General features: G+C 43.6%; 1 protein-coding gene across 1 annotated transcript in view; it reads left to right on the forward strand.

Moving 5' to 3' along the window:
* Nucleotides 1–26,629, forward strand: part of ARID1A (AT-rich interaction domain 1A) — a 137,769-nt gene that overhangs the window by 79,977 nt on the left and 31,163 nt on the right. Inside the window, exon 10 of the mRNA XM_073563834.1 lies at nucleotides 876–985. Within this exon, the coding sequence (XP_073419935.1) occupies nucleotides 876–985 (110 nt within the window). The remainder of the gene's footprint in view (nucleotides 1–875; nucleotides 986–26,629) is intronic.

Here is a 26,629-nt window from a genome sequence, read left to right on the forward strand (position 1 = left end):
TTCATATTCTCACTATTTATTCATTTGGCTACTCTTGGCAGCACTTGTCATTCAGTAGACTTATTGTCATGTGCTACATGGTGTATGTAAACTGATAATTTGCTACCCTCACCTATGTAATTTAATTCCTCTAAGGCTGTGTGCACACGCTGCGGATTTTGCTGCGGTTCCACAGCGGTTTTGGCCGCTGCGGACCCGCAGCAGTTTTTGCTGCGGTGTACAGTACCATGATTCCCTATGGGAATCAAAAACCGCAATGCAGATGGTGCGGAATTTTCCGCGTGGATTTGCTGCGTTTTTCAATCCGCAGAAAGAATTGACATGTCAATTCTTTCTGCGGATTCCCATCTCCTCCATTGAGGAGATGGAAAACCGCAGGGCAAAACCGCAGAGCAATCCGCATGTAAAACCGCAGGTATTTTGACCTGCGGATTTTACAAAATCCGCGCGGATGAATCCGCACCTAATCCGCAGCGTGTGCACACAGCCTAAGTAATATGTTCCCTTTCTGATTTTGCTATTACTTTAGTACCATGCAATCAATAATATTTATAATTTTATGAATTCTTTACAGTTGTGGTCATGTTTATAGGTTATTTCCAGTGGATACACAATAACTGTTTAGTGAATTTTGCGTATGTGTAATGCAGAAATAGATGTCAATCACTGTGGAGGACTACCCACTGAACTCATGGATACAAACACCAGGGATTTCAATGAATAAGGCACGAGCTATACTGAATCTTTTCCAACAATTCTATATATCCTTATTCTTTTATACCATGCTTCCACAGATTGCATGGCATGGAAAATGTGATGGGTTCCCTTTTAACTATGTTGGTTTAAAAAAAAAAGTATGGTGCTATCTTTGACAGGCATGGCTGGGAGTCCAGAACTCATGGGACTTGCAGATGTTAAATTGACCCCAACTCCCAAGATGAATAATAAAGCAGATGGAACACCAAAAACGGAAACCAAATCAAAGGTAATTTGGATGTGCAAATGGTAGAAAAATCTTTTTACCTACAGATTCTCCCCCTTTTTCTCCACCCCCCCCTTTCACCACCCCAAACTAGTATTATTTGCAGGTAGCTCTGTCAGAGACTAGGCCAGCAGTACCTTTGCATAATCTGTCCATTGATGAAAAATCAGTATTTTCATTGCTTTGCAGATGAGGCTGAAGAGCTTTTTGTAAAAGTGAAGCCATGGTCTCTCCAGCTCTCAGTCCTCACTCTAGCTCTGTGATATCAGGCAAACGAGCAGTCAAGCAGGTGGGGTGGCATAAAGCTGGAGTGACAGAGGCTTGAGATCTATCATAGGCATTTGCATATCCATTAACGCACTGATTTCTCAGTAATGGATGAACGGCCACATAAAGGTCTTGCTGGACTTATCTTTGAAAGAGCTAGATGTGTATATAAATAGCATGTGGTGTGAAATCCTGCAGACAGGTTTCATTTAAAGTGCATAAAATTAAGAGGGTGGGGGAAAATCTTCTTTATTTTTTTTTCTTTCTGCATTCTGTTATTATGGCATTCATTCTCCTGTTAAAATGACATTGGAGCTTCATTCTCCAGGTCATTATGAGTCTGAAGTTCCTAAACGTATGTGTTTATATATATATATATATATATATATATATATATATATATATATATATATATTCTATAGTTGAAATGTATGGATGAACAGACTGAGATAAAACGCGTGTACACACACCTCTTATTTATTAATTTATACACTACCAAAATATATATAAGAAACTCACTTTGCTTGTAATCAGTGTGTGCATAAAAACTAACGGGTCACAGGTGAGGATGTTGCCTTTAGTAGCCATTCAATCCCATTTGTGTCAACTTCTGTGCATGTTATCAGGCCAAAATAACCAGGGTATGTAAACTTTTGAGTCAATAAATGTCCAAATATCAACGGGGCACTTCTAACATCAAGTACAAAGCTAGTCCCATATGAATCCTTATAGGCCAATGAAGAGATCTCTCAATAACAATCAAGATAAAATCAACAATTTTATTAAAGAATAAATTAAAAACCGGAATAAAAAGGCAAGACAATCATAATGGGGGACGCCAGACAAAATATAAAGGGGGCTAAACATTGTAGCTCAATGTCAAAAACATACAGCTGCAATAGCTATTGAAAATGGATGAATATCCTAATAAGTAATTTTGTATAAAGAACTGTTGACAAAATGCCCTTCAAAACAATACAAACAAGTGAAAATAACACCCCACAGGATCAGTACCACATAACTGGGTAGTACAATGTGAAATCATGAGGTCACAACAGCAATGCAACAGTGTTAACTGTTATACAATGCCCATGGTTCTGGTAAATCTGGAGTTAACAATTAAATATATGACCAGCCTAACCCATATCATATTAAGAACATGGTAAAAGTCCCTAACCTAGAAGTAAATAAACCTCATACAAAAGGGTAATGTATCTGTGGCAGAGATAATCCTGGCGTCCCCTCACCCCAACGTGCGTTCGCTGCCAGCTTCTTCCGGCGGTGTCAATTATGACTTAAAAATTATGATTTAAAAAGAGAAAACACAGTAGTTTGACAATAAACGGCTTCACCCATCCACTAACCATGTGTAGAGTGTTGGAGTTATCATTCACATTCTCTGTTAAAAACTTCCTTCTCACCTCCAATAGGGGTGGTATTTTTTTGTCCTTTCTCATTCTCGGGTCCTCTACCAGAGGCCTGGGAGTTTGAGCGTTCTGCTTCTGCGCAGGATCTTGGTTATTCCCAGCATTGCGCTTTTCTGGACAGAGTTCAGATGTTGATCCTGGGATGTGTGGTAGACTTTTTTTTTTTCCCAACTTAGGGGTCACTGCTCCAATTGCTCCTATCACCACTGGAATCACTGTTGCCTTCACCTTCCACATCTTCTCCAGTTCTCCTTTGAGGCCCTGGTATTTCTCCAGCTTCTCATATTCCTTCTTTCTGATGTTGCTGTCACTTGGCACTGCCACATCTATTATCATTGTTGTCTTCTGATCCTTGTCTACTATGACAATGTCTGGTTGGTTTGCCAACACCTGCTTATTCATCTGGATCTTGAAGTACCACAGGATTTTAACCCTTTCATTCACCACGTTCTCTGGGGTCTCCTAGCTGGACTTAGGGAAACTTAGCCCATATGCTGTGCAGATGTTCTTGTATACAATTCCCGTTACTTGGGTGTGCCGTTCGGTATACGCTGTTCTTGCTTGCATTTTGCATCCTGTGACTGTGTGTTGGGACTGTTTCAGAGGTTTCTTTCCATAGGCTGCATCTTGGGTCTTGTCTTTTGTTGGTAGATTCCTGCTTTAATGGATCTTATGCCGCGAAGATTAGTGCCTCTGTGTTGTCTGAGTCCACTTTTCTCCAGCCATTGGTATGATTTCTCCATGTCAGTCACTTCCATTATCTGTCGATGGTACATCCCATGCAGCGGCTTTGTCTTGTCGCTACATGATGTTGTTCTTCAATCCATATCTGTTGTTGCTTCCTTTGGCTTTCTCTCAGCATCTCATCTTTTGGTGCATCTCATATTCCTTATCAAGCCTTGACCACCCTCCTTTCTGTTGGTATACAATCTTTGGGTGCAAGACTTAGGGTGGAGACCTCCTTGCTTTGTGAGGAGCTTTCGTGTCTTCACATCTGCAGCTTCGATCTCTTCTTTTGGCCAGCACACTATGCCAGCAGGGTATCTGATAACTGGCAGGGCATATGTATTGATGGTGCGGATTTTATTCCCATTGAGATGGCTCTTCAGAATCTCTTACCCTTTGTTGGTATTTGGATGTTGCTGCTTCCTTGCCTCATCATGGTTACCGTATCCCTGTGGGATGCAGAGGTATTTGTAATATGTCTGTACATCTGCTATGTGCCTTGCTGGTAATTCCACTCCATCAGTCTTTACTAGAGTTGAGCAACTTTAGTCGGATCAGGTTTCATGAAACAAAATTTGTTTCAGATGAAACTGGTCCGACTAGGGCAAAAAAAGTCGGCGTTTCGTCCAAAACCTGACCCCAGTGCAAGTCAATGGGAAATAGAAGTCGACATTGAGCGGATGACATTCATCCACTCAATGCCGACTTTTATTCCCCACTGACTTGCCCTAGTCGGACCAGTTTCATCTGAAACAAATTTTGCTTCATAAAACCCGATCCGACCAAAGTCGCTCAACTCTAGTCTTTACTACCTTGCCCCTCTATTACCAACCGGCCGCACTTCTCCAGTCCGAAGGACATCCCGATGTCTTTGCTGTAGATCTTTGTCAGATGAATCAGTGAATTGATGTCTCGTTCACTTTTCGCATCCAGCTTGATGTCATCTACAGTTGTGGCCAAAAGTATTAACACCCCTGCAATTCTGTCAGATAATACTCAGTTTCTTCCTGAAAATGATTGCAAACACAAATTCTTTGGTATTATCTTCATTTAATTTGTCTTAAATGAAAAAACACAAAGAATTGTCCTAAAGCCAAATTGGATATAATTCCACACCAAACATAAAAAAGAGGGTGGACAAAAGTATTGGCACTGTTTGAAAAATCATGTGATGCTTCTCTAATTTGTGTAATTAACAGCACCTGTAACTTACCTGTGGCACCTGACAGGTGTTGGCAATAACTAAATCACACTTGCAGCCAGTTGACATTGATTAAAGTTGACTCAACCTCTATACTGTGTCCTTGTGTGTACCACATTGAGCATGGAGAAAAGAAAGAAGACCAAAGAACTGTCTGAGGACTTGAGAAACCAAATTGTGAGGAAGCATGAGCAATCTCAAGGCTACAAGTCCATCTCCAAAGACCAGAATGTTCCTGTGTCTACCATGCGCAGTGTCATCAAGAAGTTTAAAGCCCATGGCGCTGTGGCTAACCTGCCTAGATGTGGACGGAAAAGAAAAATTGACAAGAGATTTCAACGCAAGATTGTGAGGATGTTGGATAAAGAACCTCGACTAACATCCAAACAAGTTCAAGCTGCCCTGCAGTCCGAGGGAACAACAGTGTCAACCCGTACTATCCATCGGCGACTGTATGGTAGGAGACCCAGGAAGACCCCACATCTTACCCCGAGACATAAAAAAGCCATGCTGGAGTTTGCCAAAACTTACCTGAAAAAGCCTAAGACGTTTTGGAAGAATGTTCTCTGGTCAGATGAGACAAAAGTAGAGCTTTTTGGGCAAAGGCATCAACATAGAGTTTACAGGAGAAAAAAAGAGGCATTCAAAGAAAAAAACACGGTCCCTACAGTCAAACATGGCAGAGGTTCCCTGATGTTTTGGGGTTGCTTTGCTGCCTCTGGCACTGGACTGCTTGACCGTGTGCATGGCATTATGAAGTCTGAAGACTACCAACAAATTTTGCAGCATAATGTAGGGCCCAGTGTGAGAAAGCTGGGTCTCCCTCAGAGGTCATGGGTCTTCCAGCAGGACAATGACCCAAAACACTTCAAAAAGCACTAGAAAATGGTTTGAGATAAAGCACTGGAGACTTCTAAGGTGGCCAGCAATGAGTCCAGACCTGAATCCCATAGAACACGTGTGGAGAGATCTAAAAATGGCAGTTTGGAGAAGGCACCCTTCAAATATCAGGGACCTGGAGCAGTTTGCCAAAGAAGAATGGTTTAAAATTCCAGCAGAGCATTGTAAGAAACTCATTGATGGTTACCGGAAGCGGTTGGTCGCAGTTATTTTGGCTAAAGGTTGTGCAACCAAGTATTAGGCTGAGGGTGCCAATACTTTTGTCTGGCCCATTTTTGGAGTTGTGTGAAATGATCAATGTTTTGCTTTTTGCTTCATTCTCTTTTGTGTTTTTTCATTTAAGACAAATTAAATGAAGATGATAATACCAAAGAATTTGTGTTTGCAATCATTTTCAGGAAGAAACTGAGTATTATCTGACAGAATTGCAGGGGTGTCAATACTTTGGGCCACAACTGTATATAGAAGAGGTGGCTGATTGTGCTTCCAGTCTTGATTTTGTATCCATAGCCAAACTCTGTAATTTGGCTGAGAGGGGTTTAAGCATATGGAGAACAGCAATGGGGAAAGTGCATCACCTTGGTATATGCCACATTTGTGCTAGTTGTCTTGAGTTGACTTTCAATGTTCTCCATAGCCTCATTGAGTTTGTGAGGAAGGTTCTTAATTTCCTGTTGACATTGTAGAGAGCCAAGCATTCACAGATCCATGTGTTTGGCACTGAGTCATAGGCTTTCCTGTAGTCAATCCAGGCTGTGCTGAGATTGGTCTGTCTGGATCTTGAGTCTTGAGCGACTGCTCTATCTACTAGGAGCTGGTGCTTGGAGCCTCTGTTGTTGGTCCCAATGCCTTTCTGAGCTGGATTCATGTACTGGTTCATATGGTTCTGTAGCTTGGTGGCTATGATTCCTAACAGGAGTTTCCATGTTGTTGTATGGCAGGTTATTGGGCGGTAGTTGGATGGAACTGTTCCTCTGTGAGGATCCTTCATGATCAACACTGTTCCTTGTGTTAGCCAAGCTGCGTGGTGGCCTTCTTCTAGCAGTTGGTTCATCTCCTTTGCCATGTGTTCATGTACCGCTGTTAGTTTTCTTTGGCCAGTAGATGTGGATCATGTCTGGGCCAGGTGCTGTACAGCTCTTCATGTTCTTGACCCGCTGTTGGATGTGTGCTTCTGTAATGGTGACTGGTTCTTGCTCTAGGTGGTTGCTGTTTCATTCTCAGATCTTTGCACTGTTGTGCGTTTTTTCCTCCAGTATTGTCCAGGCTTTATTGGTGGAGTTGCTGCCTTTGTGCTGTTACTATGTAGTTGGGAGTACACCTTGGAAGGTTCTTTGGAGAACAGGGCATTTAGATACTAGCTGATGCCAAAAAGATATCTCCCTAGTCTTGCTGCAAGTGCCGTGAGCCTTTGTTTAGCAGTCTCTAGGGCTTCAGTTGGGGTCAGGCCTTTGTACTTGTCCAGCTTGATCTTATTCTTGATCTTTACACCCTTCTGTATTTCTGTTAGTTGGCTGACTTCCCTTCGTGTCACCTTGTTCTTTGTCTCCAGTCTTCTTTTCTATGAGTCTTCTGTTCTTGCTGGTTGTATAGCCAAGCATTTCCATGATTGCTGAGGCAGTAGCATAGATCAGTTTATTAGTTTGAGTTATGGTGGTGGTAGGTATTGATGAAAGTCCTCTGTTGGCATCTTATAGCTTATTGTCTGGTGTTTCTTTGCAGTGCAGTTGATCCATCTCAAGTTCTGATAATAGCTTTCTCTTTATGATACTGAAATGTTGGGTGACTAGTTTCTCAGTCAATGGACATGCAGGTTTCTTATCCATCCTGAGTTTCCTCATAAATCTTCATATATCCTCTCTCATTTGGTCTGCTGTTATAGTAGCATTTCATCAGATCCAGGTTCTATTACCTTGTCCGTGTATGGTTTGTTCCAGTAGCCCTTTTATCAGGTTGTCCTGGTTCCTCGACATCTGACATGGACCTTGTTAATCCGGGCAATGTCCGAGCCAGCATGACTTTGTTCGTGACACTCTTATGTTTATTGAAGTAGGCCCTATAGTGTTAGTAGTCTTGCCAAAGGACCACTACTGGTGTATTATCTCAACAGGGGAGAACTATAACTATATAACGTTATAACAGCCACTTAAGTGGGTATTATAGTTTTAGGAGCCTTGGTATATAATTTAATTTTTCCACAGGGCAGAGCCGGAATTTGAACCCCAGTCGTAGGCTGTGCACTTAGCCATTAGGGTATGTGCACAGGTAAGCGTTTTTTCGCGTTTTTACCAAATTAAATGCTTAAAAGATGCATCCCATTCATTTTAATGAATTCCGCACTTTTTGTGCATATCGATGCGTCTTATTCCGCGAAAAAATCGCATTGCGGAAAAAAACGCAGCATTTCTGGCTATTTTCTATCAGACTGGGGACGCTCCGGAAAAAAAACACACAAACGCGCGTTTTCTGGGAAGGAGTCCGGTTTTCAGTCAGGAAATTTCCGCATACGTGTGCACATAGCCTATCACTATACCAGTCGCTATATATATATTTCATAATCTCTCTCATATATATATATATATATATATATATATATATATATATATATATATATATATATATATATATATATGAGAGATTATGAAATGGTATAGTAATATACCATCTTTTCCGGATCAGAAGACGCACCCCAAATTTCGGGGTGGAAAATGGCAGAAAAAAAGATTTTTATAAGATGGGGGGTCCGTCTTACTGTCTGAATTTTAAGGTATTTTACCTGAGGGCCGGCGGTGGTAGGGCATGGTACCTTCCTCAGGATGCCAGCAGCAGAAGTGGGGCAATGCTGCAATGCTCCAGTCCCAGGGTGCGATGCTGCAGGTCTTGTGTCAGCGGTGAGGCAGAGCATGGAACAGGGTCACTTTCTCAGGATGCCGGAGGCAGCAGTGGTGCAATGTTGCGGGCCCGGTGTCGGCGGTGAGGCAGAGAGCATGGAGCAGGGTCCTTTCCTCCTTGACTATGGCAAAAGTGTGGCAGCGGCCCGGTGTCCACGGCGAGCAGAGCTGAGTGCATCACCGGTTTCTTGGCGGCCATCTTCCTGAGGCCTCTGCGGCCCTCTACTTTAAGAAAATGACCGCTGAGATCTCAATCTGTGCACGCGCGTCGTCCGGCAGCCCACGGTTTCAGGAACATGGCTGCAGGGAAATCAACGATGCACTCCGCACCGCCGACACCAAGCCTCAGCATCGCCACACCTCTGCCGCCACCGATTCTGCAGCTACACCACTGCCGCAACCCCCTGGTAAGCCTCCGTTCGGAGTATGAGACGTACCCCCTATTTTCCTCTGAAATTTTTTGGGGATAAGTACGACTTATGGTCCAAAAAAAAAAAAAACATTAAGTGGGAAAAAAAGCCATTCAACAAATAAACGCCAATTTAGTCTAAAGGGCCTGTCACACTAAGCGATATCGCTAGCAATATCGCTATAACTTGTGACGTTATAGCGATATTGCTAGCGACATCGCTGTGTCTGATACTTGCCTACGACCCGCTCCCCCGCTGGTTATCGCTGATCACGCGAGAACGTTCAGGACCGCTTCTCGTCAGCTTCCTGCGGCGCTTCCTGTGGAGCGACGAGCGTGGAGCCGGGCGGGAGGACGCAGGATCGCCTAGTGTGACAGGTAAGTAGCGACCCCCGTCCCCAGCGATGTCGCTGATGAGATCTGCCTGAGTGGCAGCTCACTAGCGACCACTTAGCGATGTACCAGCGATCCTGACCGCGTCATATCGCTGGTCGGGATCGCTGGTACATTGCGAAGTGTGACAGTACCTTAAGGCATACCAATAACTATGGCCGACTGTATGTCTATGCACGTTAAATGGTAACTTGGTTAGGCAATTCAGATAAGCAAAACCTAGGTAGGCTTTTTTCCATTTATCAATTGTCCTTTATCTTACCATTTACTATTTACCATTGTAAATACACACCTGTACTCTGTATCTCCCTCACCTCATTGTAGATTGTACGCTCTCACGAGCAGGGTCGTCTTATTTCGTCTTATTTTGCTTTAATTATTGTATTGTTAGCGTTGTTGCTTATGACTTGTGTTTTGAAACTGTTAAACTGTAAAGCGCTGCGGAATATGTTGGCGCTATATAAATAAGATTATTATTATTATTATTATTATTATTATTATTATTATCTCTTAATTAATAAGTAAACAGTAATTTTGTAGGTAATCCCATTGTATTGGCATACTTTTCTTTTCTTTCACATAGCAGCTGTCAGATTGATAGTGGTATTTAACCCCTTCATGACCCAGCCTATTTTGACCTTAATGACCAGGCCATTTTTTGCAATTCTGACCAGTGTCCATTTATGAGGTAATAACTCAGGAACGCTTCAACGCATCCTAGTGATTCTGAGATTGTTTTTTTCGTGACATATTGTGCTTCATGGTAAATGGCTTAGTGGTAAATTTAGGTCAATAATTTTTGCGTTTATTTGTGGAAAAAAACGGAAATTTGGCAAAAATTTTGAAAATTTCGCAATTTTAAAATTTTGAATTTTTATTCTGTTAAACCAGAGTTATGTGACACAAAATAATTAATAAATAACACTTCTACATGTCTACTTTACATCAGCACAATTTTGGAAACAAAATTTTGTGCTAGGAAGTTATAAGGGTTAAAAGTTGACCAGCAATTTCTCATTTTTACAACAAAATTTACAAAACCATTTTTTTTAGGGACCACCTCACATTTGAAGTCACTTTGAGGGGTCTATATGGCAGAAAACACCCAAAAGTGACACCATTCTAAAAACTGCACCCCTCAAACTACTCAAAACTACAATCAAGATGATTAACCCTTCAGGTGCTTCACAGGAACTAAAGCAACGTGGAAGGAAAAATGGATATCTTAATTTCTTCTAGCATCAATTTTTTTCACTTTCACATGGGTAACAGGATAAAATAGATCCTAAAGTGTGTTGGGTAATTTCTCCTGAGTACACTGATACCTCATATGTGGTCATAAACCACTGTTTGGGCGCATGGCAGGGCTCAGAAGGGAAGGAGCGCCATTTGACTTTTTGAATGGAAAATATGCTGGCATATTTAGCGGTTGCCATGTCACGTTTGGAGAGTCCCTGTGTGCCTAAATATTGGAGCTCCCCGACACATGACCCCATTTTGGAAACTAGACCCTCCAAGTAACTTGCCTAGATGCATAGTGAGCACTTTGAACCCCCAAGTGCTTCACAAATTGATCCGTAAAGAGAAAAAAAAGTACTTTAAAAAAGAAAAAAAAAATCTTAGCCTCAGTTTTTATTTTCACATGGGCAACAGGATAAAATGGATCCTAAAATTTCTTGGGGCAGGTTCTCCTGAGTACACCGATACTTCATATGTGGTCATAAACCACTGTTTGGGCGCAGGGCAGGGCCCGGAAGGGAAGGAGTGCCATTTGACTTTTTGAATGGAAAATTAGCTCCAATCGTTAGCAGACAACATGTCGCGTTTGGAGAACCCCCTGTGTGCCTAAACATTGGAGCTCCTCCACAAGTGACCCCATTTTGGAAACTAGATGTGTAGTGAGCAATTAGAACCCCCAAGTGCTTCACAGAAGTTTATAATGCAGAGCAGTGAAAATAAACATTTTTTTTCCTCAAAAATGATTTTTTAGCCCGCTATTTTTTACCTTCACAAGGCTAACAGGAGAAATTGGACCACAAAAGTTGTTGTGCAATTTGTCCTGAGTACAGCGATACCCCATATGTGGGGGGAACCACTGTTTGGGTGCGTTGGAGAGCTCAGAAGGGAAGGAGCACCATTTTGGAATGCAGACTTTGATGGAATGTTCTGCGGGCGTCATGATGCGTTTGCAGAGCCCCTGATGTGCCTAAACAGTAGAAACCCCCCACAAGTGACCCCATTTTGGACACTAGAACCCCCAAGGAGCTTATCTAAATGTGTATTGAGCACTTTGAACCCCAAAGTGCTTCACAGAAGTTTATAAACGCAGAGCCATGAAAATTTTTTTTTTTTTTTCCCCTCAAAAATGATTTTTTTAGCCCGCTATTTATTTTCCCAAGGGTAACAGGATAAATTGGACCCCAAAAGTTGAATGAATCTGCAGCCGGCAGATTCCGGCGGGCGCACTGCGCTTGTGCCCGCCGTTTTCCAAGATGGTGGCGCCGATGATCTGGTATGGCAGGACTCGGAGAGTACCGGGGGGGGGGGGGGGGGGGTGATCGGACTGCGGGGGGGAGTGAAGGGGAGGGGGAGCAGATCTTGGCGGCGGCCGAACGCTGCCGTCAGTCTGTGGCGGGGGCCGATCGTCCCCGCCAGCCGGTGTGGGGAGGGGTCTGACCGCAGTCTCCAGCCATGTCCGATGCTACTGCAGCATCGGCCATGGCTGGATTGTAATATTTCATCAAATTTCATTGATGAAATATTACTTTCGCTCTGATTGGCTGTTTCACTTTCAACAGCCAATCAGAGCGATCGTAGCCACGGGGGGCTAAGCCACCCCCCTGTGGTGAAGCACAAAGGGTCCTGTGCCTGCAGGTCTGGTGACCTTTCACTGACCCCGGTCACCCGACCCGCAGGAGGGTGATTTATACCATGACGCCAATGTAGGCATCATGGGTCCTATTGGCACAGCTTTTCATGACTCCTATGTAGGAGTCATGGGTCGGGAAGGGGTTAAGGAGTTGTCCAGGACTACAATTTATTTACTGAGAGACAAAAAATGAACAAACAGGTAGTGGCTATTTAGTTCGCAAACAGCTGCCTCTTCTATGCAGTCACTGACTACTTCTGCCATTGATTTTAGCTGCTCTACATCAATACAGTAGGTCTTCTTCCGGCTGCTATGTCGACGAGCTAGGATTCCTGGTGTCCTGATTAACTGCTGGGATGCCGGCTGTCATAGAGCAGAGAGCCGGCTGTCGGATCAGCAGGACATCAGCAGTCACGCCCCGTCAGGAGAGCAGGAGAGAAGCCGCTGCTCTGTCGACGTGAAGTTGATAGAAGCCACTTGACGGCTGTGTCGGCAGCGATCTGCGCTGGGCAGAACAGGCAGGTATTTGACAACTAGAACACAGAGAAACACCGTACAACAAACGTGAAAAAATACTCTGCTGCAAAAAAAATTCCAACAATGAACAGCAAGTGCTATTAAAAAGATAACAAAACAGGGTATTTAGTTGTTACGTTTTTTTCCCTTCACCCATGACAGCACCACATGAGAGAGGGATCTGCCCCGCCAGGACAGGAACCTACTGAAGCATAAGGGGCAGCACCTCTCCCCTGCTTCAGTTGGGTTCCTGTCCTGGAACGGGATCCCAGTCTGACAGCGGCGGTGCCGGTCATGGATGAAGATGGACCCAGGGCCGGCGCGGAAAGAGCAGGTCAGCTTACCTGCAGCGCCGGCCGTCGGTGGCCTGGAAGTGCAGTCCCCAGGGTTCCTCTTGCAGGCCACGTGTTCGTGTGGGCGCGGTATGGCGACCTCAGCAGCGGGGTTCTCCTCCGTGCCTCCCTCCCCCTGCGCGTGCGTGATCCTTCTCCCTGAAGTGACAGGGGAAGCCGGGGGCGGTTTCCGGCGTCTGACGGCGGCGCGGTGCATCCTGGGAGCGAGCCGGCTGACGTCACAGACGCTACGGCGACATGATGCCTGGTGCGGCGCTGGCCACAGAAGAAGGAAAATCGCCGGCGATCGCAGGGGGAGGGGTACCGACCACTCACCGGAGGCACCTACAAAAGAAGAGCAAGAACCAGAACGGCCAGGTGCTACAATGGAGTCTCAGCAGGAGCGTTCATCGTCTCCATTGTCTCTGGCCCAGTCGCAGACCTCTGCACGCAAACATGGGAGCCGTTCAAGCGGCAAGAGCAGCTGCCCGAGCCATAGATCGAGGGATTCCTCGAGATCGAGAGAGCGCAGGACGCATACTCCAACACAGCTTCCGAGTCCGGTATATGACTTTGTGGGTGGTGAGTGATCTTCGAGCATGTTAGACCAATATTGACAGGGTCCTTCTTGTGTGTTATTTTTTCCCTTAGGGAAAAGGCAAAAAAGCAGGGAGCAAAAGGAATAATAGAGAGTGTGCTATATGCCAGAGCCCCCTAGCAAAAGATTGGCAAAAGGACCTTTGCGCCAGCTGTATCCAGCGTACTATGACGGAGGAGGTGCCGAGCCTGGCATCTAACCTCAGATCGGTCATAAGGTCCGAGGTAGAGGGCTCACTTAAAATATTAAAGAAAAAGAAATATAGAAAAGACTCCCCAAGTTCTTCACCAGACTCTTCCTCATCCGAAAATCAGATTGAACACAGATCCTCCTCCTCTTCGAATAGTGATACGGGGGGGCAGGCCGTGTTTCCCGGTAGAGGATACAGATGCCCTCCTTAAGGCCATTAGAACGACCATGGGCCTACAGGAGGAGAAAGTAACTAAGTCCCTAGAAGACGTAATGTTTGGGGGATTACAGGAAAGGAAAAAGCGCACCTTTCCGGTCAACAATAAAATCCAGGCACTTATTGAAAGAGAGTGGAGGAAGCCTGAAAGATCAGGTAGCCTTCCCTCCTCCTCAAGAAGGAGATATCCCTTTGAGCCTAAAGATACAGATATCGGGGACAAGGTCCCAAAAATTGATGCGGCAGTATCCAGATCATCCAAAAGGTCGGCCCTGCCCCTAGAAGACTCAGGAGTACCGAGAGATCCGCTAGATAAGAAAGCGGACTCCTACCGAAGACATACATGGGAAGCAGCGGCAGGGGGTCTGAAACCGGCAATAGCCGGCACGTGCACAGCCCGGTCCTTAATGATCTGGTTACAGCAGCTGGAGGAAAAACTCGCATCCAAAGTGTCAAGGGAAATTTTTTTTAGGAGAGATGTATCTTCTACATGGAGCAGCCGCCTTTTTGGCCGACTCCTCTGCCGATTCCATGAGGTTGACGGCGAGGGCAGCGGGGTTATCAAACGCTGCAAGGCGTGCTTAATGGCTTAAAGGCTGTCCTGGAGACCTACAATCAAAAGTGAAGTTATGCTCTCTTCCATGTGATGGACAATTTATTTTCGGGAAAAATTTAGACATCCTTGAAAAAGCAGGGGATAGGAAGAAGGGCTTCTCCAGATTTATGGGAGATCAAAGAAGACCGCCCTTTCGGAGGGGAAAATTAAATAGAGGCCGTCCTCCGGGGGAACGGAAAAGATGGGAGGACAAAAGAAAGAGTCCGGATTCATGTTTGGGGGAGCCGCTTCATCTGCAAAAAAGTCCCCACAATGATGCCGATATCCCTGTAGGGGGGAGACTGATGCTCTTTCATCAGGCCTGGGAAGATATATCTTCTAACACTTGGATTTTAAACATCATAAAAAGAGGCCTAAAATTTCCTTTTTTTTCAACTTCCAAGAGCATCGTTTGTGGTGACCCCCATCAGGAAAGGGTTAGAAGAGCAGTCAGCCCTAGAAGCAGAGATCCTAAGTCTGCTGGACAAACATGTTCTGATCGAGGTTCCAAGCGAACAGGAAAGAAGGGGTTTCTACTCACCCCTCTTCTTAATAAAAAAAAAAACAAAAACGGATCATTCATTGAGAACGATTATAAATCTCCGAGGCCTCAACCAATGGATAGAAAACCAGACCTTCAAAATGGAGTCAGTCACTTCAGCCATAAAGCTGTTACACCACAATTGCTTTATGGCCGTAGTCGACTTAAAAGATAACTACTACCACATCCCGATCCACCCAGAGTACCAGAAATACTTAAGAGTAGCTCTTTACATTCAGGGCAACCTCAGGCATTTTCACTTCAAAGCCCTTCCATTCGGCATATCCATAGCCTCGAGGGTGTTTACGAAGGTGGTAGCAGAGATGACAGCCTTCCTCCGAATCCACAACACAATTATAATACCCTACTTAGACGATTTTCTAATTGTGGGAAACTCGGAACGTCACTGCACAGAACAAGTGGAAAGGGTAACAGATACCCTACAGAGACTGGGCTGGATCGTAAATGTCAAGACGTCGAGGCTACAACCCCTAAAAAGACAAATTTTTAGGATTCATCCTGGACTCGGAACAGCAAAAGTGTCTCTTACCAGAGGCCAAGGTGGAAAAGGGGAGGAATATGATCTTGGCAGCAATAGACCAATCTCACATGACCCTCAGAGGGGCGATGTCCTTACTAGGCACTCTGACAGCCTGTATCCCAGCGGTCAGATGGGCACAATTTCATCCCGTCAACTGCAAGCAGAGATCCTATCGGCACAGAAATTGCTAAAAGGGCATTTAGAAGGAAGGTTGGAACTTTCCTTAAGAGTCAAAAATTCTTTCAGATAGTGGCTAGACAAAACAAACCTAGCAGCAGGAACATTATGGCACAGTCCAGTATCCGATGTGATTCTAACGGACGCAAGCTCCTCGGGGTGGGGAGCACACCTGAGAGGACAGGCGGCCTAGGGGGCCTGGGGACACCAAGAACAAAATGCATCCTCCAACCTAAGAGAATTAAAGGCCGTAAACAAAGCCCTAAGGACATTCATCCCCAGTCTAGAAGGCCGCAATGTCCGGATCATGTAGGACAACAAAGTGACAGTGGCTTATATCAACCACCAGGGAGGGACAAGGTCACACACCCTAATGAGCGAGACCAACAAAATCTTTCGCAGAGCAGAACGACACCTACACTCTCTAACGGCCTTACACATCAGAGGGGCAGAGAAACATACAGGCCGATTTTCTAAGCCGAAACACGTTAAGACAGGGAGAAAGGGCCCTAAATCATTTAGTGTTCCAAAAGATAGTACAACTCTGGGGAGAGCCAGTAATAGACCTCTTTACCAACAAAAGCAACAGGCAGGTAAAGAGATTCTGTTTATTGAACCCAAAAGAAGACCCATGGGCAGTGGAAGCATTACAAATTCCGTGGAAGTTCAAACTGAGTTACGCCTTTCCCCCGGTAGCTCTAATCCCGGCGGTAGTAAAGAAAATGAGAGGATCAGGCCAGAGTCATCTTGATAGCCCCGTTCTGGCCAAAAAGACCCTGGTTTTCACTACTTTAGATGGTGTCCCCCTCAGACCCATGGGTGCTGCCAGAAATTCCAGACCTGCTAGCTCAGGGTCTGGTATTCCACACGCAAGTCAAGGGGTTCCATCTGACGGTGTGGAATTTGAGAGGTCGCTTTTAAAAGATAAAGGGTTCTCCCCTGGCTTGGTGGCTACACTGAAGAAAAGTAGAAAGCCAGTAACAACCAATATATACGGTAGGACATGGAATACGTTTCTGCAGTTCCTAGGAAGACCGTTGGCTCAAGAACCCCCGATCAAAGCTATCTTAGAGTTCTTGCAGGCAGGACTACAACTAGGCCTAGCGGTAAATACACTCAAAGTGCAAATTTCAGCACTAGGCGCTTAATAGATGGGTAGCTAGATTCATTAAATTCTGCCAAAGGTCCAAACCAATCCCCTTGCCAAAAATAGCTCCCTGGGATCTAAACCTGGTGTTAGAAGCTCTCACGAAGGAGCCATTTGAACCTGTGCAACAACTACCAGTGAAATATCTTGCCCTAAAAAACATTATTTTAGTGGCCCTTACTTCGGCACGTAGAGTGAGTGACTTGCAGGCCCTCTGTTAACCCACCCTATACCCAGGTGTACCAAGACAGGGTTGTCCTAAAAACAGATCCTGCTTATTTACCGAAAGTTGTATCAGATTTCCATCGTAGCCAGGAAATTGTCCTCCCCTCCTTCTGTGACAATCCAAAAAACCCAGGAGAGGAGAAATTCCATAATCTGGACGTCAAAAGAGCCCTCTTAGAATATATATCAGTAACTAGCCAGTGGAGAAGGTTCCAGTCCCTATTTGTAGCCTTCCAGGGTGCCAGGAAGGGTTACGGAGTATCGAAAGGGACTATTTCCAGATGGATTAGGGAGGCCATTAGTGTAGCTTACTCAGCTAGTGGTGTCCCAATTCCTGACGGCATCAAGGCTCATTCCACCAGAGCCGTGGCTACCTCCTGGGCTGAAAAAGCAGAGGTATCAATTGAGCAAATTTGTAAGGCCGCTACCTGGGCCTCACCCTCAACCTTCTTTAAACACTATAGATTAAATCTATCCTCTGCTGATTTAACCTTTGGTAGAAGGGTGCTGCAAGCGGTGGTCCCTCCGTAAGGTGTTTAGAAGTCTCCAAAAATCTCGCATGTGGTGCTGTCATGGGTGAAGGGAAAACCACCATGGTTACTTACCGGTAGCCGGTTTTTCCGGAACCCATGACAGCACCCGTATATTCCCCCCCCTTTTCACCATATGGGTGTGCACAATAGTCGGGTGCATTTGTGTGATGTGGTGATGGATTAACATGTAACTAACCGGGAAGTCCTCTCAATGCTCTGTAATCCATCTGAAGCTGGGGGGGGAGAGGTGCCGCCCCTTATGTTTCAGTAGGTTCCTGGCGGGGCGGATCCCTCTCTCATGTGGTGCTGTCATGGGTTCCGGAAAAACCGGCTACCGGTAAGTAACCATGGTGGTTTTTGCAAAAAATGTACGCTAAGCCGCTCCACCAACGCCAAGGTATACACCTCAGAGCAGTCCTGTCCAATGTATTTAAAACCTTTTTTTTTTTTTTTTTTTTTTTTTTTTTTTTTTACAGCATAGTATTTTTTTCACGTTTGTTGTACGGTTTCTGTGTTCCAGCCTCTTGGTGGTGTGAACACTGTCTTTCTGACTTGTTCACTGTATGTGCATGGCCCATGCGTTCCTTTTTATTCCATAGGGATTTGACAACTACCTGCATGGTACTGTAGTTATTGGGCCCTCTGTAAAAAAAAAAAAAAAAAATTAGTCTTGGAAAATTGCCTATGGGTGAAGGGGTTAAATGATTCAACTATAGTAATGGAAGTGCACCCCAGTCACTGTAGTTACAGGTGATGCTGGCTTTGTTAGGCTATATTCACACATGAATATTTAGTGAGATATTTACATCAGAATTTGTAAGCTAAAACCAGGGGTGGGCGAAAAATACAGAAGTGGTGCCGTGTTATACTTTTCCTCTTATTGTTCCACTCCTGGTTCTAGCTTACAGATACTGATGTAAAATACTGACCAGATACTGAACCTGTGCACGTGGTCTAGCATCTCATGGGCCGTTACAGTATATCTAGCATTATATAATGCATGCACAGCGTGGTGTACAGGCTAAGTAGGAAGTCTGACCCTGTACTGCTGTGTGGGCGCTTATGCAGCAGCTGAGTGGTATTGCCTGATTATCGCGTTATGAGCAGTCGGTGGGGGTTTTACGACTCGGATGCTTATGGGATTGTGTGTGTGCATAAATATGTAAAATTGGGGGGCTGCAAATTTTAACGTTTGTTGCATGTATGACTAATTTTTTCTGGCTCTTTATGCTAATTAATATAAGATGGAGAAGGGGGGTGGTGGGTGGATGGAGGAGCATGTGACCAAAACTGTCCTTTTATTTTTTTTCCAATAGAAAAGTAGCTTGGGTGGAAAAACACTGTTGGACAGGTCTGGTCACATGTGCCTCCATCAGCAGCCATTTTCTGGACTGGTGAGCTTTGCAGTCTGTGGGTAAAGCTGCACTAACAAGTGCAGGTGAAGAATCTGTAAATACTCATAAGTGTCAGTCATATCTAACAAATCTGGAAAAGTAAAGCTCAGTTAACTCATTCTGATTCTGCAGCCATCAATAGACTACACAGAGGATATGAAAGGCAAACTACATTTTTTGTTTAAATGAAACCCAGGTGCAAAAAAAAAAATGCCCCAATTACCTGCATGTAGGTAAAAAATAACCCCTTTTTAACTATTGCAGTATGTGAACATACTGGTCATAAATCTAAATGTGAATAGATCTGTGTATAGATGCTTATGTGGGCACTGCTGATACACAGTGGCTGCTAGCCCTTTCCATTTTTAGTACCAAGCATGAGTACACAGTTTGATTATGTTTTCATTTGTTTACAGCCACACAGGACTCAAATTTTTTTCTATAAATCTGTCACTAAGTTATGGTCTGCAATCCCTGGGAAGCCATCGCTGCTGCTTCATTTGAACAGAACACGCGCACACTGCTGTGAGATGAAAGCTGAATAAGTTTTAGTAATCCTACAGATCTCTGCTCATCTCACTACAGAGCTGTGCATGATTGCAAAGTGGTAACAGTGGGGAGAGCAGACTGTTATTACATGTCTCACACTGATAAAACTGTTCAAAATTGTGAGGGTGTGTTCTTCTTTCCCTAGTATGTTGCTGACAGCTTATGATTGGTCAGTCTCGTGCAGCGGAAGAAACACACCCCCAGAGAAAAATCTATGGTAAAGCTCAGTTAAACTTCCCATATATTGTAACCTCCACTTTACAAGCCAATATCTCCACAACGGAGGAGAAATTAAAAAATACATTTTTATTTAGCTATGTGGCAAGTTAACATTCTCACACTGATGAAAGATACTCTTTGACCCCTTCATGACCTGTGTGCGGCATACGTTGTTTCTGCACTTGATGCGGGCTCAGGCGCTGAGCCTGAAACTTTCCCCACACATGACGGCTGATTTTAATTAGCTATCATGTGCCTCTAATAGCTGTTGGTGGACTGGAGTTCTGCCTGTGCCTGCTAACCTGTTAAATCCCAGTGTCTGTCTCTGACAGCGGTATTTAACACGCTGACAAGGGCACGCGTCATTACACGCTCTCATTTGCACTCGGGTCACGTGACTGCAGGGTTCCCTTGGATTGCAATGACAGCTGGGGTCAATTGCCGACTTCTGTGTTTGTCATTATGATCATCCTGCTATGCACAATATAGCACAAGCTGAAGCCCTGCTCTGTGTAGCCCAGGCAACCAGATGATCGCAGCTTCTATTGAAGCAAGTGTGAAGTAAAAAAAAAAAGTGTTTAAAAATATAAAGTTTAAATCGCACCTTTACACCACCCACCTCCGCCAATTAAAAATAAAACCATAACTTTGGATTTTTTTTTTCCCACCACTTAAATAAATAACTTACACATGTTTGATATCTATGACCTTGTAATGACCAGTAAAATCATAATAAGACAGGTCAGTTTTAGAATTGTGGAATTGCTTTACTTTTCTTTTTTTTTTTTTTTTGCATTTTCTACTGCACTTGGATTTTTTTCCCCCCCTGTTTTCAAGTACACGATATGAAAAAACCAATGGTGGCGTTCAAAAATTCAACTCTTCCCGCAAAAAACAAACCCTCATATGGCCATATTGATGGAGAAAAAAAGTTATGGCTCTGGGAAGAAGGGGAGCAAAAAATGGAAACTCAAAAACTGAAAAACCCAAGTTGGTGAAGAGGATAAAATAATAAAACACATTTGGTGTGCGTGTAGAAATGTCCAATCTATCAAAATATAAAATTAATTTGAGCGGTAAACAGCGTGAAGAAATAAAATTCTAAACTGCAAAGTTCTGATTTTACTTTGCTGCCACAACATTGAAATAAAAAGCGATCAAATTATCTGATTCCCCAAAAATGGTATCCATAAAAACGTCAGCTCAGGGCTAAAAAAAAAATAAACCCTTGCACAGCCCCAGATTCGGAAAAATGAAAAGGCAGTCTCAGAAAATTGTGACAAAAGCAAAAAAAATACATATTCCTGAACCTTTTCTTTTATTCACCATTTACATTAAAAAATCCCAGTTTGGTATCTGTGTACTTGTACTGACCTGGAGAATGATTTTGCTGTCAGTTTTGGCATATAGTGAACATGCTAAATTAAACCGTAAAAGCAATTCTGGAATTGCATTTTTACATCAATATTGTCATTCAAAAGTACAATTGTCCCGCAAAAAGCAAGCCCTTGTACGGCTATATGGCTAAAAAAAAATAGTTATCACTCTTGGAAGATTGTGAGGGGGAAGAAAATAAAATTGAAAATGGCCTGGGGGTGAAGGAGATAAGGAATAATTACCCGCATGGGGGCATCACAACATGGTGTCAATCTGAGGACAAAATTTTGTATTTGTCAGATGTTGCAAGAATTAAATTCAATTCAATTTCATTCATCTGAATGAGACTAAGAAATTCATGTTATTACCACTAAACGAGTCCCATTCAGATACATTGAACTAATTTTATTTATTTTTTTTTGTGTACATCTTTTTACTGCGTTCATATTGTCTACTAGGATAATGTATGGCCCCAATAATAAAGCCTATACTCTCCTTCCACACCCAGGCTGTTTTCAGTGTTGGCACTTGCGATCCCGAGGCTGTGATGCAGTGAAATGACGCATAATGCCCGGCACTCAATCAGCGCTGGCGTCACGGTCTATTCACCTTCGGACAGCATGTAGTAGTAGTCCTGGATCAGCTGCAGCCCTGACTTCCTCTTCATATTCAGTTTGTACGAAGGCGGAGATGCTGACGTGACACATTAGTCCTTCGTCCAATCGCACATCACGTCACAGAGGGGTGGTGATTCAAATCTGGGTATTTTTTTTTTGTTTTGTCCCCATTAGGTGACGTTAAGCTATGATCATCCGATCGCTTGTACGATGTACAGCAATAAAGTGTTTCTGCATGTAGTACAAATCGCAGAGGCCAAGTTGATCTTTACTGTCAGTAGTAGCACTGCCATGATAAGGCACCATGATCTTCAGCAGACCCCCAGCTGTCATGTCATGCCACCAACACCTCGTGATTGCTTAGAACTGCGTTAATCTCTTGGGCCAATTAGCAGTGACTTCTAACAGATAAACTGCAGTGAGCGGAGCTCTACCCAGAGCTATTGTAGAGGCAGGTGATGGCTGAATAACACTGATATCTGCTGGGAAAGATGCGGACTTGGCTACCTAGATGGCATCACACTTGGACCCAACATTGGATGTAACTTGTACTGTTATTGCCTGTAAGGGGTTAAAGCTGATCGCAGAGAATCCTGTGAGCAATGTTCCCATTGCAAAGACATTAGAAGTTATTACTAAATATCTATGTCTATATCTTTGAAACCGTTAGGAACAAACAAAAGTCTTGAATGCCTTTTGATCTGGAGAAAGGTCCTCTTTAATATCATTTTTTTTTTTAGCAAAAGGTAAAACTTCCTATTGAAGAAGCCTAAGTAGTGTTCCTATTTTTAGTTGACTAATAAAGGTCATCAAATACTCCGAATTTTAACAGCTAGACAGCTACAAAGCTGTCTTTTTCTGAAAATATGACCACTTTTTTTTTCTTCTAGATGGTTATAAATGTTAACCCCTTCACTACCAAGGGTGGTTTGCACGTTAACTCCCGGGCCAATTTTTACAATTCTGACCACTGTCCCTTTGAGGTCATAACTCTGAAACGCTTCCATGGATCCCGGTGATTCTGACATTGTTTTCTCGTGACATATTGTACTTCATGTTAGTGGTAAAATTTCATTCAAATAACTTGCGTTTATTTGTGAAAAAAATGGATATTTGGCGAAAATTTTGAAAATTTCGCAATTTTCAAACTTTGAATTTTTATGCCCTTAAATCACAGCGATACGGCACACAAAAAACTTAATAACTAACATTTCCCACATGTTTACTTTACATCAGTACAATTTTGGAACCAAAATTTTTTTTTGTTAGGAAGTTATAAGGGTTAAAAATTGACCAGCGATTTCTCATTTTTGCAACACCATTTTATTTTTACGGACCACATCACATTTGAAGCCACTTTGAGGGGTCTATATGATAGAAAATACCCAAAAGTGACACCATTCTAAAAACTGCACCCCTTAAGGTGCTTAAAACCACATTCAAGAAGTTTATTAACCCTTTAGGTGCATCACAGGAATTTTTTGAATATTTAAAAAAAAAAAATGAACATTTAACTTTTTTTCACAAAAAAAATACTTCAGGTTCAATTTTCTTTATTTTACCAAGGGTAACAGGAGAAGTTGGACTGCAAAAGTTAATGTGCAATTTGTCCTGAGTACGCTGATACCTGATATGTGGGGGGGGGACCACTGTTTCGGCGCATGGCAGACCTCAGTAGGGAAGGAGCGCCGTTTGACTTTTTCAATGCAAAATTGGCCGGAATTCAGATCGGACGCCATGTCGCATTTGGAGAGCCCCTGATGTACCTAAACAGTGGAAACCCCCCCAAGTGACCCCATTTTGGAAACTAGACCCCCCCCCCCAAGGAACTTATCTAGATATGTGGTGAGAACTTTGAACCCACAAGGGCTTCACCGACGTTTATAACGTACAGCGGTACAATTAAAAAATCATATTTTTTCCACAAAAATGATCTTTTCACCCTCAAGTCTTATTTTTCCAAGAGTAACAGGACCCTAAAAGATATTGTGCAATTTATCCTGAGTGCGCTGATACCCCACATGTGGGGGTAAACCACTATTTGGGCGCATGGCAGAGCTCGGAAGGGAAGCAGCACCATTTGACGTTTTTGGCTGGAATTGAGATCAGACACCATGTCGCGTTTGGAAAGCCCCTGATGTACCAAAACAGTAGAAACCCCCCACAAATGACACCATTTTGGAAACTAGACCCCTCAAGGAACTTATCTAGATGTGTGGTGAGCACTTTGAACCCCCCAGTGCTTCACAGAAGTTTATAACGCCCGGGCGTGAAAATAAAAAAATCGTATTTTTTCCACAAACATCATCTTTTAGTCCCCATTTTTTTTTATTTTCCCAAGGGTAACAGGAGAAATTGGACCCCAAAAGTTGTTGTCCAATTTGTCCTGAGTACGCTGACACCCCATATGTGGGAGAAAACTACTGTATGGGGACACGTCGGGGCTCGGAAGGGAAGTAGTGACGTTTTGGAATGCAGACTTTGATGGAATGGTCTGCGGGTGTCATGTTGCCTTTGGAGAGCCCCTATTGTACCTAAACAGTGGAAACCCCCCACAAATGACCCCATTTTGGAAACTAGACCCCCTGAGGAACTTATCTAGATGTGTGGTGAGCACTTTGAACCCCCCAGTGCTTCACAGAAGTTTATAACGACCGGGCGTGAAAATAAAAATATCGTATTTTTTCAACAAACATCTTTTAGTCCCCATTTTTTTTATTTTCCCAAGGGTACCAGGAGAAATTGAACCCCAAAAGTTGTTGTCCAATTTGTCCTGAGTACGCTGACACCTCATATGTGGGAGAAAACTGCTGTATGGGCACACGTCGGGGCTCGGAAGGGAAGTAGTGACGTTTTGGAATGCAGACTCTGATGGATTGGTCTACGGGTGTCATGTGCGTTTGGAGAGCCCCTGATGTACCTAAACTATTGAAACTCCCTACAAGTGACCCCATTTTGGAAACTAGACCCCCCACGGAACTTATCTAGATGTGTGGTGAGCACTTTGAACCCCCAAGTGCTTCACAGAAGTTTATAACGCCTGGGCGTGAAAATAAAATCATTTTTTTCCGCAAAAATGATATTTTTGCTCCCAATTTTTTATTTTCCTAAGGGTAACAGGAGAAATTGGACCCCAAAAGTTGTTTTGTAATTTGTCCTGAGTAGGCTGATACCCCATATGTGGGGGATAAAACACTGTTTGGGTGCATGGCAGAGCTTGCAAGGGAAGGAGCACCATTTGACTATTTCAACGCAGAATTGGCTGGAATTGAGATCAGACGCCATGTTGCATTTGGAGAGCCCCTGATGTGCCCAAACAGTGGAAACCCCCCAATTATAACTCCAACCCTAACCCCAACACACCCCTAGCCCTAGCCCTAAACCTAGCCCTAAACCTAACCCTAGCCCTAGCCCTAACCCTAGCCCTAACCCGGAAATAAATACATTTTCTTTTAGTTTTATTATTTTTCCCTAACTAAGGGGGTGATAACGGGGGTTTGATTTACTATTTATGGCGGTTTTTATGTTTGGCGGCTGTCACACGCTAAAAGACACTTTCTATTGCAAAAATAGTTTTTGCATCACCACATATTGTGAGCTATAATTTTTCCGTATTTTGACCCACCGAGTCATGTGAGGTCTTATTTTTTGCGGGACGAGTTGACGTTTTCATTGGTACCATTTTCGGGCACGTGACATTTTTTGATCGCTTTTTATTCCGATTTTTGGGACGCAGAATGAACAAAAACCAGCGTTTCATGAATTTCTTTTGGGGGGGTGCGTTTACACCGTTCCGCGTGCGGTAAAATTGATAAAGCGGTTTTATTCTTCGGGTCGTACGGTTACAGCAATACCTCATTTAGGTCTTTTTTTATGTTTTGTCGGTTTTTTGCAATGAAAACAATTTTATATAAAAAATAATTTTTGTATCTCTTTATTCTGCGAGCTATAACTTTTTTATTTTTTTTGCGGATGACGCTGTATGGCGGCTCGTTTTTTGCGGGACAAGATGACGTTTTCAGCGGTACCATGGATATTTATATGCGTCTTTTTGATCGCGCGTTATTGCACTTTTTGTTCGGTGGTATGATAATAAATCATTTTTTGCTTCGTTTTTTATTTTTTAAGGGGTTCGCTAAAGGGGTTAACTAATGGGACAGTTTTATAGGGCGGGTCGCTACAGACGCGGCGATACCAAATATGTGTACTTTTATTGTTTGTTTTATTTTGAAAAAATGGATTTATTGAAGAATTTTTTCTTTTTACTAATTTATTTAGCGATTTTTTTTTTTTTTTTTTTTTTTTTTTTTTCAAATTATTTTCAACACTTTTTTTTTTTTTCTTTATTACCTTGTCCCAGGTGGGACATCACTGTCCTGTGACAGATCGCTGATCTGTCACATCACAGATCACTGTGACAGATCAGCAATCTGTCACAGGCAGTTCTGCAGACTTCCTCATGCCTGCGCTTTGCAGGCAGTGAGGAAGTCGGCTCCCTACATGCCCCCGAAGGCCCCCGTCGCCATCTTGGATCCGGGGGCCTGTAGGGAAAGAGACCCCCGCAGCAGCGCTGCACATTGCGCTGCTGTGGGGGGGCTCAGGGAAGCACGGAGGGAGCCCCCTCCCTGCCGATGCTTCCCTTTAACCCCTTCATGACCCAGCCTATTTTGACCTTAATGGCCTGGCCATTTTTTGCAATTCTGACCAGTGTCCCTTTATGAGGTAATAACTCAGGAACGCTTCAACGGATCCTAGCGATTCTGAGATTTGTTCGTGACATATTGGGCTTCATGTTAG

Source organism: Dendrobates tinctorius, unplaced genomic scaffold, assembly GCF_039654945.1.
Source record: "Dendrobates tinctorius isolate UK_male_01 unplaced genomic scaffold, ASM3965494v1 ptg000015l, whole genome shotgun sequence".
NCBI classification, from domain to species: domain Eukaryota; kingdom Metazoa; phylum Chordata; class Amphibia; order Anura; family Dendrobatidae; genus Dendrobates; species Dendrobates tinctorius.